At 45.1% G+C, this 19,674-nt stretch overlaps 1 protein-coding gene across 1 annotated transcript in view; it reads right to left on the minus strand.

Moving 5' to 3' along the window:
• The window catches only part of LOC127577959 (uncharacterized), a 48,865-nt gene extending 38,278 nt beyond the window's left edge, over window positions 1-10,587 (minus strand). The window contains exon 1 of the mRNA XM_052029666.1: window positions 10,361-10,587. Within this exon, the coding sequence (XP_051885626.1) occupies window positions 10,361-10,587 (227 nt within the window). The remainder of the gene's footprint in view (window positions 1-10,360) is intronic.
• Between the last annotated feature and the right edge of the window lie 9,087 nt (window positions 10,588-19,674).

Genomic DNA, 19,674 nt, shown 5'->3' on the forward strand with positions numbered 1-19,674 from the left:
GAAGACTACCTGTGTACCTAATCAAGCACTGAAGGATTGGTGTCCCCTTCTTGTGTCTCTCCCTCCATTGCATCCAAGAGGTGGCCCTGATGCACCACCACTTGCAGCAGCAGATCTGGTGGATGGCTCCTTTAAGAGTTCCGGCCCAGTCAGAGTGATGCTCAAGTAAGTTTATACCTTGCACATGAGCCCATGTAACCACATACAGTTAATGCACCAGAGACTGGAGAAATGAGTCACATGTGCACAGAGCTTTGCCCAATGCAGTGCAGGACACTTGCTCCCGACGAACCTGTGCATTTAACCCTGCACAACACCAAGTGAGCACCTTTTCACGTGCAACACGATCTCAAGCCTTCATTGTTTGCCTTAGAGCAAAGGCGTAAATCTTGATTCTGTGTGCATCAGACACACCCCTGGGGCAGAAGTTTGAAGGTTCAGGACCCATTCTATAGAAGGTAATCCAGGCTGACACTATTAATGGAGAGTGACACCCTCCCTCCCTCCCTCACTGTTGGAGGTGGTGTTGCTTCAGAAGGGATGTTAAACCAAGGTGCTACCTGGAATGCACGGTAGTGTAGCGGTTAGTGTAACGCTATTACAGCGCCAGCGACCCGGGTTCAATTCCCGCCGCTGTCTGTAAGGAGTTTGTACGTTCTCCCCGTGTCTGCGTGGGTTTCCACCAGGTGCTCCGGTTTCCTCCCACATTCCAAAGACGTACAGGTTAGGAAGTTGCGGGCATGCTGTGTTGGCGCCGGAAGCATGGCGACACCTGCGGGCTGCCCCCAGAACACTCTACGCAAAAGATGCATTTCACTGTGTGTTTCAATGTACATGAGACTAATAAAGATAACTTAATCTCATCTTATTCCTCTGCATCTATATCAATGAAAGATCATGTCCCTCAGTAAATTTCCTTCAGTTCCAGCCAATTGCACAAACATGCTTGATTTTTCAGCAAGCTACACAACCAGAACAGTTGCCAACACATCCAATGATCCATTCCCAGGTAATGCAGCATCTGTGCATTACTGGCAAACCCAATGTGCTCACTGGCATTGGTGCCAACTTGCAGTTCATACCAAGAGGCATTAAAAGGCAGCAAAAGCATACAAAGACTTTTGCAACCATCAACCTCACAGTTTCACCACTGAACAATTGAGCTTTAGGCCGAGTTTATCGCAGGGATCTTCCAAAAATGTCAAAATACCCAAACATTCCCTACCCTCTATATCAAAGGTGACCACACTTCAAAGATATTTGATTGTGATATTCTTAGATCAGGAAAGGTTCGGCGGATATTCAGGTTTCTTCTTTCTCAACTCATCTTTTCCACCTGTGTTTAGAAACTCTTTCAGCAGAACTGGAACCCCATTCCTCATTTGACAAGTCATGCCGATGGGAATTTATCCAGTGGAATGATTGATGAAGTCATGCAAGCTAAGCAGCTTAGCAACTAGAAATAAGCTCGATCCCCGGTAATGAGAGTGATTTAGTGGTGGTAAGTCAAAAAAGTGTAGGATTATCCAACCAGACTAATGCAGGCAGCCACATGTTGGGAAAAAGGAACGTCAATGCAAGTTAATGAAGGGGCCACGGATGTCATTCAAAGGGCCCCTGTAGTAGGGACGGAAAGAAATTGGCACCAAAATATGCTTGCATCTACTTCAACGATATTTGCACCTGAATAATTCGGTTCCATTGCCCTACAGTGATAAATAACCCAATCTCCCTACCTCACAAAATTATGTTATTTAATGTTAACCAGTCATGGTGGAACCAATGACCATACATATTGACTTTAGATGTATCTTCTATTTCCTGACCTTCAGGTTGGGAAGTCTTGCACAGAAACACACAATCACGCAATTAAACTATACCCTTCGAACTTGAAAACTCTTTAAACATCTGTACCTACTCCCTCTCTCTCTCTCTCTCTCACACACACACACACACACACACACACACACACACACACACACACACACACAGCAACACTGTATACACACTGGAACGCCTGCAACAACAATGTACACACACTGACACAACAAGCAACACTGTACACACACTGACACACACCCACTGACACTGTACGCATACTGACACACCCAGTGACACTGTATGCGCACTGACACATAATGAACAATACTGTATGCGCACTGACACACACCCAGCGACACTGTACCCACACTGACACACACCCAGCGACAACGTACGCACACTGACACACACCCAGCGACACTGTACGCGCACTGACACACACCCAGCGACACTGTACGCGCACTGACACACACCCAGCGACACTGTATGCGCACTGACACATAATGAGCAACACTGTACCCACACTGACACACACCCAGTGACACTGTACACACACTGACATACACCCAGTGACACTGTACGCACAGACACACACCCAGCGACACTGTATGCACACTGACACACACCCAGCGACACTGTATGCACACTGACACACACCCAGCGACACTGTATGCACACTGTCATATTCACAGCAACACCCTACACACACTGACATACAACTAGTGACACCATGTACATATCAACACAACCCCAGCAACACAGTTTGCACACTGACATGGTCCCAGCAGCAACCTGACAAACATTCACATTGCCAGAGGCAGCCGTTAATTACTGATACATAATCACATAAAAACAGAAGAAACAGAAGCAGGGGTAGACCTGCTGGTCCCTAGAACCTGCTCCACCATTCAATAATATCACGGCTGAGTCAATATTGGCCACAACACCACTCTCCCAGCCTCTTTCCATATCCCATGACACCTTTGTTGAAAATATTCAATAGCTCCATCTCCACAGGTGCCTGGGGTAAAGAACCCCAAATATTTATGACCTCCTGAGAGAAGTAATTCTTCCTCATCTTCATCTGAAATGCACAACCCCTAATTTTGAAAATATGCTCTCAAATTTTAGACAGTCCAACAAGGGGAAACACCCCTTCAACATTCACCCTGCCCAGCCCCTTCGCAACTTTATAGATTTCAATGCCCCCTTTTATTCATCTATAAGCCAAGAAATGTAAGCCCCAACTGTTCATTCTATAAACAATCCCATGATCTTTCTCTGCACAAGCACATCCTTCCTTATTTGTACACCTTACTCAAGATGCATTCTCACCAGCACTCTGTAAAGTTGTGTCAAAACCTCCCTACTTTTATATTCCATATTCCTTGCAACCAAGGTTAACATTCCAATAGCCTTGCTAATTACCTACTGCACCTGAATGCCAAATCCACACGTTTCAATGCACTAGGATCACTAGATCCTTTTGTACCACAGCTATTTACGGATCATATACGACAAATGATAGGGCAGGCATGGAAGTGCAGCGGTTACCGTAACGCTATTACAGCGCCAGCGACCCGGGTTCAATTCCCTCTGCTGTCTGTAAGGAGTTTGTACGTTCTCCCCATGTCTGCATGAGTTTCCTCCGGGTGCTCCGGTTTCCTCCCACATTCCAAAGACGTACGGGTTAGGAAGCTGTGGGCATGCTATGTTGGCGCAGGAAGCGTGGTGACACTTGCAGGCTGCCCCCAGAACACTCTAGGCAAAAAGGTGCATTTCATTGTGTTTCGATGTACATGTGACTAGTTAAGATATCTTAAAAAATGAACTCTTGATCTTATATGATAAAGATGAATTCTTGATCTCTCAGTCTACCTCACCGTGGCCCTTGCAATTTATTTGTCTGTTATTTGCACTTTCTTTGGAACTGTAACACCACATCCTGCATTCTGCTATTGTTTTCCCTTTGTACTACCTCGATGAACTGATGTACAAAACGTTCTGTCTGGATGGCACGCAAACTAAGCTCCCCACTGTATCTCGGTACATGTGACAGTAATAAACCAATTATCAATCACGATGTGGTCTCCTCTATGTTGGAGAAGGGGAACACGGATTCAGTAACCGTGGTTTGCTTTCTCTGCTTGCATCAAGACCAGCCAGTTCTAAAGTAAGATGCTTAACTTTCCCCTTTCCACAGACACTGCCTGAACTGCTGGGCATTTCTAACGTTGTCTGCTTGGAATCAGAACCTTGCCACAGCTCTGACCTGTATTTCACAGCTTTTACATGTCCCTTTGCTTTCTCTTTTTCTAACTGCCCTCGTTAATCTATCAACCAAACTGTTGCATAAACAATCTATCACCACATCGTCTGGCCTCACAGTGTCAGATAAAACCTCTTTGTTTTATCCACCCTCTCTGCAATCGAGAAATCACTTAACTTCTCGCATTGCCACTGCTGATGAAGGATCTTCCATCTGAAGCATTAACTCTGTTTCTCTTTCCACTGACACTGCCTGACCTACTGAGAACTTCCAGCGTTTTCTGTTTTTATTTTGGAGTTCCATGTGATTTTCAATTTTTATGGTTGCACCCCATTTAAGTAAAAAGAATGCTTTTCACTCTCCCTTTGAAAGTGGAGAATGTCACATTTTCCACATTATGCTCCATCTGCCAACTTCAGTCCAGATGCAGAGACTTGACCCGAACCATCCGCGGGTGCTGCCTGACCTGCTGAGTTCCTCCAGCAGTCTGTTTGTTGCTGCCAGCTTCTTATTGTTTCTGTATCCCACTGCAAGTTCTCTGTGTCCTCCTCAGAACTTGCAACTCACTTGTATTTGTATTATTTGAAGATGTGGCTACAATGAACTTGATCCCTTCATCCAGTCACCCATATATATTATAAATAGTTGAAACCTCTTCACAGATCCCTGTGACACTACACTAGTCACCACTACTACATGTACAAGTACAAGCACAACTGGCACAACTGTTGTCACTACAGTTTAGCAACACTAGGACCACTTTGATCACTGTCACGAACCAGCAACAAAAGAAACACACTGAGCATGATTCAGTGTTAAAAACTATTTTATTAATCACTACTTATGACCATACGTAAAATAAAAGTAAAAATGTTAGTATGTTAAAATTCAAAAATGTTAAACCTTGAACGTTAACCCCAAAAACTAAACTCTTCGTGTGTGTGTGGCAAAGTCCCAAACTCCAAGTTGAGGAATGGTTCTTAAAGTTCAGTTCCGCAAGCCATAAGGTGAAGCATGAGCAAGGGCTTCTTCAACAACCACCGTTGTCTGAAGATAAGACGTAGATGTAGAGAAACATAGAGAGAGTAAATACGAAATCCAAATGTTCCACGATGGAACCCAAACGACACTTCAGTGTTTACTGGGTAGTGACTTCCTCACCCCGAAAAGCATCTGAATCGTGGTCGTCCACACAAATACCTGTTTCCTTCTACAGGTCAGCAACAAAGTGAACTCCACCGGATTACTTCCAACTTCCATACATGGATTTCAATGGCAGACACAGTTATTGTTTCTCATCCATCGACAGAGAACACTAGCAGGCTGGTGTCTCTCTCCCTTCTCTCCTGACTTCTTCAACAACGTCATTACATCCTTTATCTTCTGTTGACGTAAGCACGCCACACACACACACACACACACACACACACACACACACACACACTCTCTATCTTAAAGGGACTTTCACCGAGTCCGTAACATCACATTGCACTAAAATGGACTTTGTTCTAATTGTGTTCTTTCTTGTAAAAACTGTGTATAATTTATGTTTAATTTCTGTTTTTTTCAATGTGAAGGCTGCTTATCTGATGCTATGTGCCTGTGATGCAGCGGCAAGTAAGATTTTCATCGCACCTGTGCACACATGGACTTGTGCCGATGACAATGAACTTGACTTTGACTTTGGTGGTGCTACGAAGACACTCTGGGTGATGGATGTTGAACCCAAACACACAGAGAACATTCTGTGCACTTGCTACCATTCGTGCTTCCAAAAATGACCCATTTATCCTCACATTCTGTTTCCTAGTGGATCATTACTCCACTACCCATGCCAAGATATTACTTATTTGTGACTTCAGCCAAGAAATACTAATACATACTAGCAACATTCTGTACAAAGTAGTACAATCCCAGCAATGCCCTGTTTAAAGAACCCCCAGCAAAACCCAATAAATAAGCACACAGTCCCAGCGACGCCCGGTCGATAAGCACACACTCCCAGCGACGCCCGGTCGATAAGCACACAGTCCCAGCGACCCCCGGTCGATAAGCACACAGTCCCAGCGACCCCCGGTCGATAAGCACACAGTCCCAGCGACCCCCAGTCGATAAGCACACACTCCCAGCAACACCCGGTCGATAAGCACACACTCCCAGCAACACCCGGTCGATAATCGCACACTCCCAGCAACACCCAGTCGATAATCGCACACTCCCAGCAACACCCGGTCAATAATCGCACACACCCAGCAACACCCGGTCGATAATCACACACACCCAGCAACACCCAGTAAATACAGAGACCGCTCCCTGACAAGTGCAGTAAATACTCACTCTGAGCTAGGAACTTCAGTATACACTGATACACTTACTGAAGTCGCTGTAAATAATGATATGTTCCAAGTAGTGGTATTTAAATGCTAAAACACTCCCAGAGACCACTGTAAATATTGACACACTCCCAGGACACCTGTCAATACTAAAACCCATTCAGAGATCCATCTAAGTTCTAACACACTCCCAGTAGTCTCTGTAAATACCGAGACAGCAGGACAAAGCCATGTAATTACTACCCAGTGAGCCTAACATTGGTGGTAGGGACATTTTTGCAATAAATACTGAGGGTCAGATTTAATCCACACTTGATTAATTGGGTCTTTATTAAAGGGAGATCCTCTCTGACTGCAGTGCCATTGATATAGTCTGTGTGAGCTTCATGGGAGACTGGTCCATAAGGTAAATGCCCATGGGAAACAGGGCAATTTGACAAATTGGACCAAAAATTAGCTTTGTGTTAGAAGGCAGAGGGCACTGGTCAGAGGTCTTTGCAATTTAAAGTCTGTGACTAGTGATGTACCGCAGTACACTCCCATGTTTCCACACCAAGGGACCTTTTAAATACTGACATACCCCCAGAGTCCCCTTGTAAATACTGAGACACTCCTAGCACCCCTGAAAACTCTGACAGATTCCCATGGACCCTCATAATCCCTGAGACATACACAGCCTCCCATGTAAATGCTGACACATTCCCAAGGAACCCTGTAAATACTGACAGAAACATATGGGGACTCTTGTAAATCCTGACACTCTCACAGAACCCCCAGAACCCCTGACACACTGCAGATTTTGTCAATAAATAATCTGTGGAGCCGCTGTGAATATTGAGATGTTCTCAGGAACCCTATAAATACTGTGACACTCAGGGACACTAGTAAATATCCATCTAGAGTCATACAGCATGGAAACAAGCCCTTCAGCCCAACTGGTCCATGCCGACCAAGATTCCCACCTAAGCCAGTCCCATCTGCCCATGTTTGGCCCATATCCCTCTAAACCTTTTTTAAATGTTGTTAATGTACCTGCCTCAACCACTTCCTCTGGCAGCTCATTACATATACTGATCACTCTCTGGGTGAAAAGGTTAACCCTCAGGTTCCTATTAAATCCCTCCCCTCTCATCTTAAACCTATGCCCTCTAGTTCTTGATTCCCCAACCCTGGGAAAACGACTGTGCGCATTCACTCTATCTAATCCACTCATAATTTCATATACTTCTATTAAGCTCGCCCCTCATTCTCCTACACTCCAATGAAAAAAGTCCCAAACTGCTCAACCTCTCTCCATAGCTCAGTCCCTTGAGTCCCGGCAACATCCTCGTAAATCTCCTCTGCACTCTTTCCAGCTTAATGGCTATTTAGTACTGAAAAATTACCATGACTCCTGTAAACATCAACACATTCCCAAGACAAACACACTCCTAGGGTCACCCTGTAAATAATGGCACACCCCCAGGGACCATAGTAAATCCCAACATACTTCCCAGGACTCTTATACGTTCCAACCTACTTCCAGGTCCCCTTTAAACACTGACACACTCCCAGACTTCTGTAAGTATTGACACATTCCCAGGACCACTATAAATCTCATTGAAACATGCAAGGTTCTTAGGAGCCACGACGGGGTAGATGTCTGTGAGGGAAATCTCGAAAGAGGTACATAGTTACAAGATTAGGAAGCAGTCATTTAAAAATGAGGTGTGTACTGTGTAGTTCTTCTCTCAGAGGGTAGGGGATCCCTGGAGCTCTCCATCCTGGAGGGTTGTGGGGATTAGTTTGCTGGGGGTATTTAAAGAAAGAATAAGCAGGTAAGTTTTTGAGTGATCAAGGAATTGAGACTCTGGAGAACTGGCACAGAAGAAGAGTTAAGGTGTGGGGCAGATCCACCATGAATGACAGGGCAGGCTTGAGGGGCTGAATGGGCTCCTCGTGCTCCTAAGATTCATTGTAGCCCGGTGAATCTTTGTTGCACCCCCTCTATCGCAAGTATATCTGCTCTTAGGCAGGGAGACCAGGCCAGTACACAATATTCCAGGTGCAATCTCACCAAGGCCCTATGTAATTGCAGCAAGACATCACTTCTCTTGCACTCAAATCCTCTTACAATAATAGCCAATGTACCATTTGCTTTTCTAATTGCTTGCTGTACCTGTATGTTAACCTTCAGTGACAGGATTAATCCTCATCAAAAGATTTGCAGCTCCGAATTGCAAAATGTGCTTACCAGTTTGAAGTATTGAAGGTGTTTTAATTTGGCTGACGCTTGGGGCATTTTCTTTCAAGTATTAATTCCCACTAAAACAGAGAGCAGGTGATGCTGTCTGCAGCAAGGATAGTTCTCCCACGAACTTCAGCCTATGACTACTGGGTGTACAACAGAATGTGGGAAAATAGTGTCAAAACAAAGCCAGAAATAGAACATAGAACACTACAGCACAGTATAGGCCCTTCGGCCCACAATGCTGTGCTAACATTTTATCCTGCTCTAAGATCTGTCTAACCCTTCCCTCCCACATAGCTCCCTATTTCTCTGTCATTCATGTGTCTATCTAAGAGTCTCTTACATGTCCCCAATGTATCTGCCCCAACTTCTGCAGGCAGTGCGTTTCACGCACCCACCACTCTGTGTTAAAAACTTAACTCTGACATCCCCCTTATACCTTCCTCCAATCACCTTAAAATTTTGTCCCCTCATTGTTAGCCATTGTCGCCCTGGGAAAAAGTCTCTGACTGTCCACTCATCGATGCCTCTTATCATCTTGTACACCTCTATCAAGTCACCTCTCATCCTCCTCTCCAAAGAGAGAATCACCAATTCTGCCAATTTACCAAACACCCTGCTGACACTCTCACTGTTTCCTGATGACATTTCTTCAATATTTAATACACAAAATAGAACCACAGAGGTATACAGCACTGAAAGAGGCCCTTCAGCCCAACTCATCCAGACCGACCGAGTTGCCTGCCTGAACTACCATTTGAGAAAGATTGTTTATTTACAGACAATTGTATGATTCTTTCACTATTCTTGAAACTAAAGTATAAATAAATGATACCAATGAATATTTTTTCATCATTTTTAACTCATATTTTTCCATCATTTTTAAACTCATATTTTTCTAGCCAGGTAACAACTAATATCAGTTTCCATTGTTGACCTTCAATTGACAAACTTGTTTCTTTTGCGAATATTTCCTCATTAAACAGAAGAGGAAGTGTTCCACAGCTGAGCTGATTTACAGAAGTAATTGACCCTTGTTATTCTCTCTGTTTAGAACATCTTCCTTCACTCCGGTCCCAGTGCACAGATACAGAGAGGTCAGTAACATGAGGCTGGTCATAAGGTTGTTTTTTTCACTGACAAGAGCCAAACTCTGCCCCACATTGAAGTCTATACATTCTTTCACCTCTTCGCAGGAGGAGACTAGCCAGCTCAAAGCCCACGTCTCCTGTGGGAGACGAATCAGGCCTGAACTAGGCCTCAACACAGCCTCCTGGTAACCGAGATATCCAGGCAGGCCCCAGATTTCTGACAGCTGTTTTAAACTCTTCATCATCATCTGAAACAATCAGCATGCAATAGAGGGTAGTATTCCCTTTACAAAGGTGATAATTAGATAACAAGCTGAGATTAAAGTAATTACAGTTAGGCAGCTGGCAAGGGTATATCGCCATGTTGTAATATTGTTGATCCTTCAGCATCTGGTTCTAATAACAGTACAGGCAAGAAGATTTTTACATTAATTACACCAAATAATTTATTATAAGCACATTTAATTACAACTGATAAGAGATAAACTGTTCAAAAGAATTAACCCTTCTATGTCACTGATAACAATAAACCTTTTATTGCCACATTAAATCCTTTACTTCAGCATCATTAGATGAAGGCAAGTGTGAACAGACTAAATAGTTAGCGATTCCTTACCTGATAAGATAGTAGTTGATTAGTGTGTCAAAGTACCCGTGATATACTATGTTGTTAACGTGGCCATACTGATCGTTGTCTTGCCAACGGGTCTGAATTGGCAGGAAGTAGGGATAGGTCCCTCGCAGCCGGTAGGCGTTCTCAGAGTCGGTGGCCTGGGCTAGGGCAGTCCGTCTCACGGTGGTGCCAAAGGGACGGAGCATGCTGAGGTGGCCCAACAGTCTCATGATCCTTCTCCTAAGGCAGAGGGGAACTCTGAGGAAGTAACATGTCCATTAGTCGAGCAAAATGATCATGAACCATTAAGTTCCCCTTTGATTTTAAATCTTACTTGGTAGTCTTTCACGGTCAGAAGCTCTGGTCTGGCTGTTAGTCAAGGCTGATGTACCAGTGCTTCCCAGAGGGAGTGCCACACTGTTGGACATGCCAGAGACACAAGAGGCTACAGATGCTGGAATCTGGAGCAACAAACAATCTGCTGGAGGAACACAATGGGTCGAGCAGCACCTATGGGACAAAAGGTATTTTGCAGGGTTTCGACCCCAAACGTTGACAATTCCTTCCCCCCCCACAGACGCTGCTTGACCCACCGAGTTCCTCCAGCAGATTGTTTGTTGGAGGTGCTTCCTTTAGCTGAGATGTTAAAGCTCCTGCCCTCTACAATGGACCCAGAAGATACCATGACATTACTTCAAGAAAAATCGCCAGTGTTTCCTTTCTGCCCATCACTAATTCTCTATCGACACTGAAAGCAGATCACTCAATTGCTTGTTTGTGGGATCTTTCTGTGTGCAAATTGGCAGCATCATTTCCTACACTATGACAGTGAATACACATGAAAAGTTTTGGGATGTCCAGATGTTGTGAACGGTGCATTGAAAATGTGTAGTTTTTGTTCTGGTAAGTTTTGTGTTTAATCGAGGAAAGGATATCAAACTAATGGGTTTATTCCTTTCAATTCACACAGATCAGGAGGTGCCCGCAGCCATGCCATGCTAAGTACTGAGTGACTAGCCCTCTTGTTTCTCACAGTTCAGTGCCATCACATCGCCTTGGTCAAACAAAACTAGGTACTGCCTGAGAGAGCAATGAACCCACAAGTCACAGCACCAGCCATTGATTACCCTGGGTATTCACAGCTAAAGGTAGCAGGCCGCCTGTATTTCCTGCAGCTCATCATTGAACACCTTTGACCTAACGAAACATCAACAAGCAGCACATAGAATCCACCAGCGGCAAACTGAAAAACACAGTGACCCCACACAAGGCAGAACTGAGTGATAATGAATAGACCAAAATTCAATCATCATAAACACATGCAGGGATACACATCTCTAATTGCCCTGGGACTGAGTGACATGTTGGATTATTTCAGGGGGCAGCTATGACTTAACCACTTTGCTGTAGGTCTGGTGCAGGGTGCATCAGAGGGTGGGGTTGGTGCAAGTCTGGGGAGGGGTTGGGTTCAGTGTGGGTCTTGGAGTGGGGAGGGGGAAGAAGGCAGGGAGGGGGTTTACATTACTGGGTAAGGAGACCAGATTTACTTCCCTCGAAGGTCAGGGTCACCACGATTATCACTAGAGTGCTTTTTAAATTCCACATTCATTGAGTTACCCACAGCTTCGGTGAGATTTGAACTTGAATCTCAGGATCAATAGTCCAGGTTTCTGTTAACATCATACCATCCCCCAACTGTGAAAGAATGCTTAACACTTCAACAAATTAGTTGCCACAACACGTTCCAGTTGTGGGATAAATTTTGATAGATGTGTCCTATTGTGTAGAAAAAAAAGTTCCAAGCTATCCTAAAATTGGTAAAATTTCAATTGGTAAATCGGCTTATTATCACCAGGTGTACCAATGTACAGTGAAAAACTGTTTTGCATGCCATCCATACAAGTCATTTCATCACATCAGTATAAGATAAGGTATCTTTATTGGTCACATGTACAGGTACATCAAAACACACAGTGAAATGCATCCTTTTGTGTATAGTGTTCTATGGGCAGCCTGCAAGTGTCGCCACGCTTCCGGCACCAACATAGCATGCCCATAACTTCCTAACCCGTACTTCTTTGGAATGTGGGAGGAAACCAGAGCACCCGGAGGAAACCCACGCAGACACGGGGAGAACTTACAAACTCCTTACAGACAGTGGCCAGAATTGAACCCGGGTCACTGGCGCTGTAATAGCGTTACGCTAACCGCTACATTACCGCGACTGCCTATCTACACTACCGTGCCTGCCCGTATATCGAGGTAGGACAAGGGAAAAGCAATAACAAAATGCAGAATAAAGTGTTATAGTTACAAGGAAAGTGCAGTGCAGGCAGACAATTTGACAGATGGGCTTGTTTGACCTTGCACTTTATTGTCTACCTGCAATGCACTTTTCCTGTAGCTGTGACACTTAACTCTGTTCTGTCATTGTTTTTACCCTGTACTACCTCAATGCACTGTGTAATGAATTGATCTGTACGATCGGTATGCAAGGCAAGTTTTTCACTGTACCTTGGTACAAGTGATAATAATAAACCAATACCAATACAAGTAAGGTGCAATGCACCTATAAAGCAAACTAACCAAAATGTAACTAGTTGATAGCAAATTAAACAAAAAGCAATGGAGCTATGTTGCTATGTTGGCGCCGGAAGCGTGGCGACACTTGCAGGCTGTCCCCAGAACACTCTACGCAAGAGGATGCATTTCACTGTGTGTTTCGATGTACATGTGACTAATAAAGATATCTTATGTGATGGCGATGGACTGTGACAGACAGAAGTGTTCAGTGGTCGATTCCCAACGTTGCACTCCACTCCGGATAGAAACAGAAGGATATGGGAGAAATGCTGGCAAATGGGTCTAGCTCAGATAGACATCTTGGTTAGCATGGATGTGCTGGGCTGAAGGGCCTGTTTCACTGCTGTATAACTATCACTTTAATGGCCAGTGTAAATAATGGTGACCATTTGCTGAGGTCACTGGGGGAAAGCTGGGCCTTTTCCACTGACTTGGAATGATCACCATGAAACCATCCGCCCTGCTCTCCATTGCTTGTGGCTCCTCCCCAGAATGCCAATGTTGGACAGCACTTTCGGGACGGTTGGGAGGTATGTAACCCAACTGCTCCAAGTACCAACAGTATTATTTTCATTGTTTAGCGCTCGATTCCCCATCCTAAGCATTCACACCCTCCACCAGCAGTGCACAGTGGCTGCAATGTGCCATCTGCAACATGCCAAGGTTACTCCGACAGCAGCGCTCAAACTCTCCAACTATACCACCCAAAAGGAGGAATGCAGGAGGCACCAGGACACGCCACCACAACATGTGTGATGTAAACCTGTGTGGTAGCTGTTGGTAGTTTGAAGAGTTAACATTGAAGTTCCTGGTGTCTCTGAGAGATTATTAGAAGTAATTACCAGTTCAACTTGACCCTCTCTTAAGACACTACAACCTGCAGCACTCCCTCCAAGATGCACAACATCCTGACCCCACTACCAAGCATATCTTCCCTTCCCCACCTCTTTCTGCCTTTTGCAGGGACCGCTCTCTCCGCAATTCCCGGGTTCACTGCCCCCCCCCAACCCATCCCGCTCCTACCCAGGGAACCTTCCACTGCCCCCGCCATAGGTGCAACACCTGCCCCAGCACCACCTCCATCACCTCCATCCAGGGACCCAAACAGTCCTTTCAGGTGAGACAGAGATTCACCTGCACCTCCCCTGATATATTATCTACCGCATCCGGTGCTCCAAGTGTGGCCTCGTCTACATGGGTGAGACCAAACGCAGACTAGGTGATGGTTTTGCAGAACACCTGCGCTCTGTCCATAACCACGACCTGCATCTCCCCATTGCCGGTCACTTCAACTCCCCCTCCCACACTATCACTGATACATCAGTCCTCGGCCTCCTCCACTGCCAGGAGAATTCCAAGTGCAAACTGGAGGAACAGCACCTCATTTTCCATCTTGGAACCTTGCAGCCTAACGGCATGAATATTGAATTCTCCCACTTCAGGTAATCCCCAACCCCCTTCCCCACAACACCCCCCCACTCCCCCCACCATGCTTCTTCTCATTTTCTCTTTCCTAGCTTTTTTTATCCTCTCTCTCCTTACCTTTGACTCATCCCCCGGTGGACCTGCTCTCCCCTCCTCCCCCACACCTGCCTATTACTGTCTCTTACCTGCATCTACCTATCACCACCCTGTGCCCACCCCGCCTCCCCTCTTTAGTCCACCTATCACTGCTCTGCTTTTCCCTCCTATATAGTGGGCTTCCCCTTTACCTATCTTCAGTCCTGAGGAAGGGTTCTGACCCGAAACGTTGACCGCCTGCTTTTCTCCACAGATGCTGCCTGGCCTGCTGAGTTCCTCCAGCATCATCGTGTTTTTCAATAAATCACCAAAACTTCGCTGGTGCTTGGTCATAATCCTGGGATTCCCTACTTAAAGCCAATGAAAGCTTACTTTTAACCAGAACAATTCAGTGGCTCCGGAAGGAGACTCATCATGTTCTTCTCAAGGAAAAATAGAGGGCGGGCAATAAATGCTGGTCTTGTTTACTATGAGTCACTAATGCATCTCATTGTATCTGGTCTCTGCTGGAAGGGCAAGTAGAACGCAACAGAAGGACCCAGTGGGCTAAGGTGTGATGCCAATGGTGTCACCAATTGTCCAATGCATTTAGTCTGAAGCATATAGTCCACATGAAGCTTACTGATCCAGATCTCTCACACTCCAGAAGGTACCTCACAGCTACTGGACTGGCACTGGCTGATCCACCTCTCCTGTTCTCCAACCCAGGAAGCTCCTGTGACCTTCTGCTGCTAATAGGGTGATGCTTTGTTAAACTCACTGACTCCAGAGCCTAATCTCAAGTGATTGGTAAGAAAACCCTGCAGGCACGGTAGTGTAGCGGTTAGTGTAACGCTTTTACAGCACCAGCGACCCGGGTTCAATTCCGGCCACTCTCTGTAAGGAGTTTGTACGTTCTCCCCGTGTCTGCGTGGGTTTCCTCCTGGTGCTCCGGTTTCCTCCCACATTCCAAAGACATACGGGTTAGGAAGTTGTGGGCATGCTATGTTGGCACCGGAAGCGTGGCCACACTTGCGGGCTGCCCCAGAACACTCTAGGCAAAAGATGCATTTCACTGTGTGTTTCGATGTACATGTGACTAATAAAGATATCTTAGATGTTAAACCAAGACACTACTTGCCACTGCTAGTCAACACAATCCCCAAAACTAATCTGGAAGGACTAGGGTAGTTCTCCCCTATCTCCTGGCCAATACTTACTCTTCACCCAACACCTGATGAAACAGATAATCTGGTCACTATTGTATTGTTTTGTTTTGTGGACCTCATTGTGCACTATTAGCAGTTGCATTTCCTAATTATAGTTGTGAATGTGCTTCAAAAGAAGCACATAGTTGTCTGAAAAATGCTTCAAGACATTATGATATGGTGAGATGCTCGAGATAAATGTAATTTCTCACTTCCTTAGAAAGAAGTTAGCAACTTCACAAAATGTTCCTGCCTGTTTTGCTCGTAGTTATTCAGTTATCAACTCCTAATAAAAGCAAGTTCCATTAACTACAAAAGGGTCAAATTCCTCACCCTTTAACGCAGAGCCTAACTGTGGCTCAACTGATGTATTTCTCATCCCTTCATCAGGAAGGGTTGTGAGTTCAAGTCCTCCTCCAGAACAGCACTCTAGTAAATGAGTCACTGTATTACTATTACAAAGATGTGGTCAAATGATAATTCCTCCTTTGGCAGCCGATGAATTTACAAACAGTTACTTCTCAAATTAAAAACCTAGTATCAGTCGTGGTGATTGCAAAACTGCCAGGGTGAAGAACCCTCTGGAAAATTAGAAGCAGAAATGGCCGAGAAGCCACACAGTTCAGATGAGATCCAACAAGATGCTAACCATTCTCTCAGCATGATTCTGTGTTAAACAGTCAAACGACACAGAAAGAGGATCTTTGGCCCAACTAGTCCGTGCTGACTGTCAAGCATACATTTACACTCATTTTATTCTCCCCACACTCACATTAACTCCCCCAGATTCCACCACACGCCTAAGCACTAGGGACAATTTACAGCAGCTAATTAACCTACCAACCCACACATTTCAAGGAGGCGGGGGGAATCCAGAGCCCCCTGGGCGAAACCCACATGGTCACAGGGAGAACATGCAAACTCCACGCAGACAGCACCCAATGTCAGGACTGAACCTGGGTTGTTGAAGCTGTGAAAGAGAGCTCCATTAACTGGGTCACTGTGTCGGCCTTTGGCGGTCCAGTGGAATTCTCCCAGTATCCTGACTGACAATGTTCTTGTACACACACCAGCAGTGAATGTGTTTCAAGCCATGAGACATTCTAAGATAAGATAAGATATCTTTATTAGTCACATGTACATCGAAACACACAGTGAAATGCATCTTTTGTGGAGAGTGTTCTGGGGGCAGCCCGCAAGTGTCGCCACGCTTCCGGTGCCAACATAGCATGCCCACAACTTCCTAACCCATATGTCTTTGGAATGTGAGAGGAAACTGGAGCACCCAGAGGAAACCCACACAGACACGGGGAGAACGTACAAACTCCTTACAGATGGCAGCCGGAAATGAACACAGGTCGCTGGCGCTGTAAAGCGTTATGCTAATCGCTACACTACCGTGCCTGTAACAAAGAGTTTTGAAATCTCCAACAAATACAACCACTTCCAACAAACACTGTCAATTGACAGAAGCAGTATCAGAACTATGATACCAAAGAAACAATGAGCAAACCACACTCATACCTCACTAAGTCTTGAATGGAAACCCCTTCTCTGAGCACTTAAATCTGCTTTTCTTTTTGCTAATTTTTATGGTTTCAGTTCACTTGTTGTAGAAAGTTTATGATAAGGTCTCTTTAAAATGTACTGACTCTGCAGATATAGAAATAACTGCTTGTAATTAGGTTACCACATCAAAACGCATTTGTAGCACATTGTGTTGGACACTGCAACCCTCGGCTGAGTGCAAATGATGCCTTGAACAGCAGGAGGAAATCTGTATGTTGACACTATTCATACACAATTGATTAGTACTGCCACAAGTCGAGAGTCAGAACAGTGACTCATTACTAGACTTGCTTTTAGCAAAAGTAAATATTGGGACAGAGCCAAAAATGTTAATCAGTAATTACTTCACATTAAGCCCGGATAACAAAATGTTTCTTTTAAGGGGAAAATGATGGGAATAGAATTGAAATGGATCCCAGGTGAAATATGTCATCTTTCAGTGGATCTTAACGTGACTATCCGACTTTCTCCTGGCCAGATTAATGGCTTGCTCCCTCTGTAACCATGAGCTCATCCAAGAGTCTGTGACAGTCCCCTAACTCACACCGATTACCAGTCAGCCCTGAGTTCGCTGACCGACATTGGCTCCTGATCTGAAATCCTTATTTTCACATCCTTCCAAGACCTTGCACTTCCCAGCCTCTGTTACGTCCTTCGATTCTACAAGCCTCCAGGTTTTCTGCTCTCTACCTTATCTGGCCCCTTCCACATGCCTAATTTTTAACACTTACATTCCTTCAGCTGACGAGGTCCCAAATCTGAGCCTTTCCATCTCTCTTTCCCCTCATCCCATCCATTCCTGTCTCCATGCCCAACTTTCCTGAACATCCCCTTGTGTGACTTGATGCTAATATTTACATGAAGATGCTCCTGAGGTGTATTGCTACATGGAAGGCCCTGTACAAATATAAGTTAGTGCTGGGTTAGATGAATGAAGTGATTTCATTGATGATAATCCTAACATAGTATTAGGGAGTCAATAAACTGGGGACGGTTAGGACACTGGTTAAGATACTGGGTTGATATCCAAAGGCTGGACCATTCATCTACAGACATGTTCAAATCCCACCATCCCCCAGTGGATCTGCTCTCCCCTCCTCCCCCGCACCTGCCTATCACTGTCTCTTACCTGCATCTACCTATCACCACCCTGTGCCCACCCCACCTCCCCTTCTTTTGCCCACCTCTCACTGCTCTGCTTTTCTCTCCTATATACCAGGCTTCCCCTTTTCCTATCTTCAATCCTGAAGAAGGGTCCTGACCCGAAACGTTGACCACCTGCTTTTCTCCACAATGCTGCCTGGCCTACTGAGTTCCTCCAGCATCATCGTGTTTTTCATCTGCAGTCTCTTGTGTCTCTCTTAAGTAAAACACTAACTCTTTTGGATGTATATATTCTGTACCTAAACATATTTGTAAAGCCATTACAAGGGGACAAATAAGGATGAACAATAAATGTCAGTCTTACTCACAACATCTATATCCTATGAAGGAAGTTTTATAAATAGGTCCAAGATGCTGTTGGGATAGGGAAACACAGTGGTGATAATACTAAAATGGTTTGTTAAATCATAACCAGGGGCAGTACAGAGCTAGTATTGGTATTGGTATTGGTTTATTACTGTCACTTGTACCGACGTACAGTGAAAAACTTGTCTTGCATACAGATCGTTCAGGTCAATTCATTACACAGTGAAGTTACATTGAGTTAGTACAGAGTGCATTGAGGTAGTACAGGTAAAAACAATAACAGTACAGAGTAAAGTGTCACAGCTACAGAGAAAGTGCAGTGCAATAAGGTGCGAGGTCACAACAAGGTAGATCGTGAGGTCATAGTCCATCTCATTGTATAAGGGAACCATTCAATAGTCTTATCACAGTGGGATAGAAGCTGTCTTTAAGTCTGGTGGTACATGCCCTCAGGCTCCTGTATCTTCTACCCGATGGAAGAGGGGAGAAGAGAGAATGTCCCAGGTGGGTGGGGTCTTTGATTATGCTGGCTGCTTCATCAAGACAACAAGAGGTAAGGACAGAGTCCAAGAGGGAAGGCTGGTGTCCGTGATGCGCTGGGCTGTGTCCACAACTCTCTGCAGCTTCTTGCAGTCCTGGGCAGAGCAGTTGTCGTACCAAGCTATGATACGTCCAGATACGATGCTTCTAGTAGCCAGTGGAGCTCCTACCTCACAGTTCCCATGACCTGGGTTCAATCCTGACTTCCGGTGCTGTCCGTGTGGAGTTTGCATGTTCTCCTTTTAACTGTGTGGGATTTCTTCTGGTTTCTTCCCACAACCCAAACCCATGCAGGTTGGTAGGTTAATTGGCCAGTGTAAATCGCCCCTGGTGCGTGGGTGAATGATAGAATCTGGGGAGAAGTTGATGAGCATGAAACAAACTACTGGAGGAAATCAGCGGGTCAGGAAGCATCTACAGACGGAAACGGACGACGGACATTTCGGG

Source organism: Pristis pectinata, chromosome 14 (genome assembly GCF_009764475.1).
Source record: "Pristis pectinata isolate sPriPec2 chromosome 14, sPriPec2.1.pri, whole genome shotgun sequence".
Classification (NCBI taxonomy): domain Eukaryota; kingdom Metazoa; phylum Chordata; class Chondrichthyes; order Rhinopristiformes; family Pristidae; genus Pristis; species Pristis pectinata.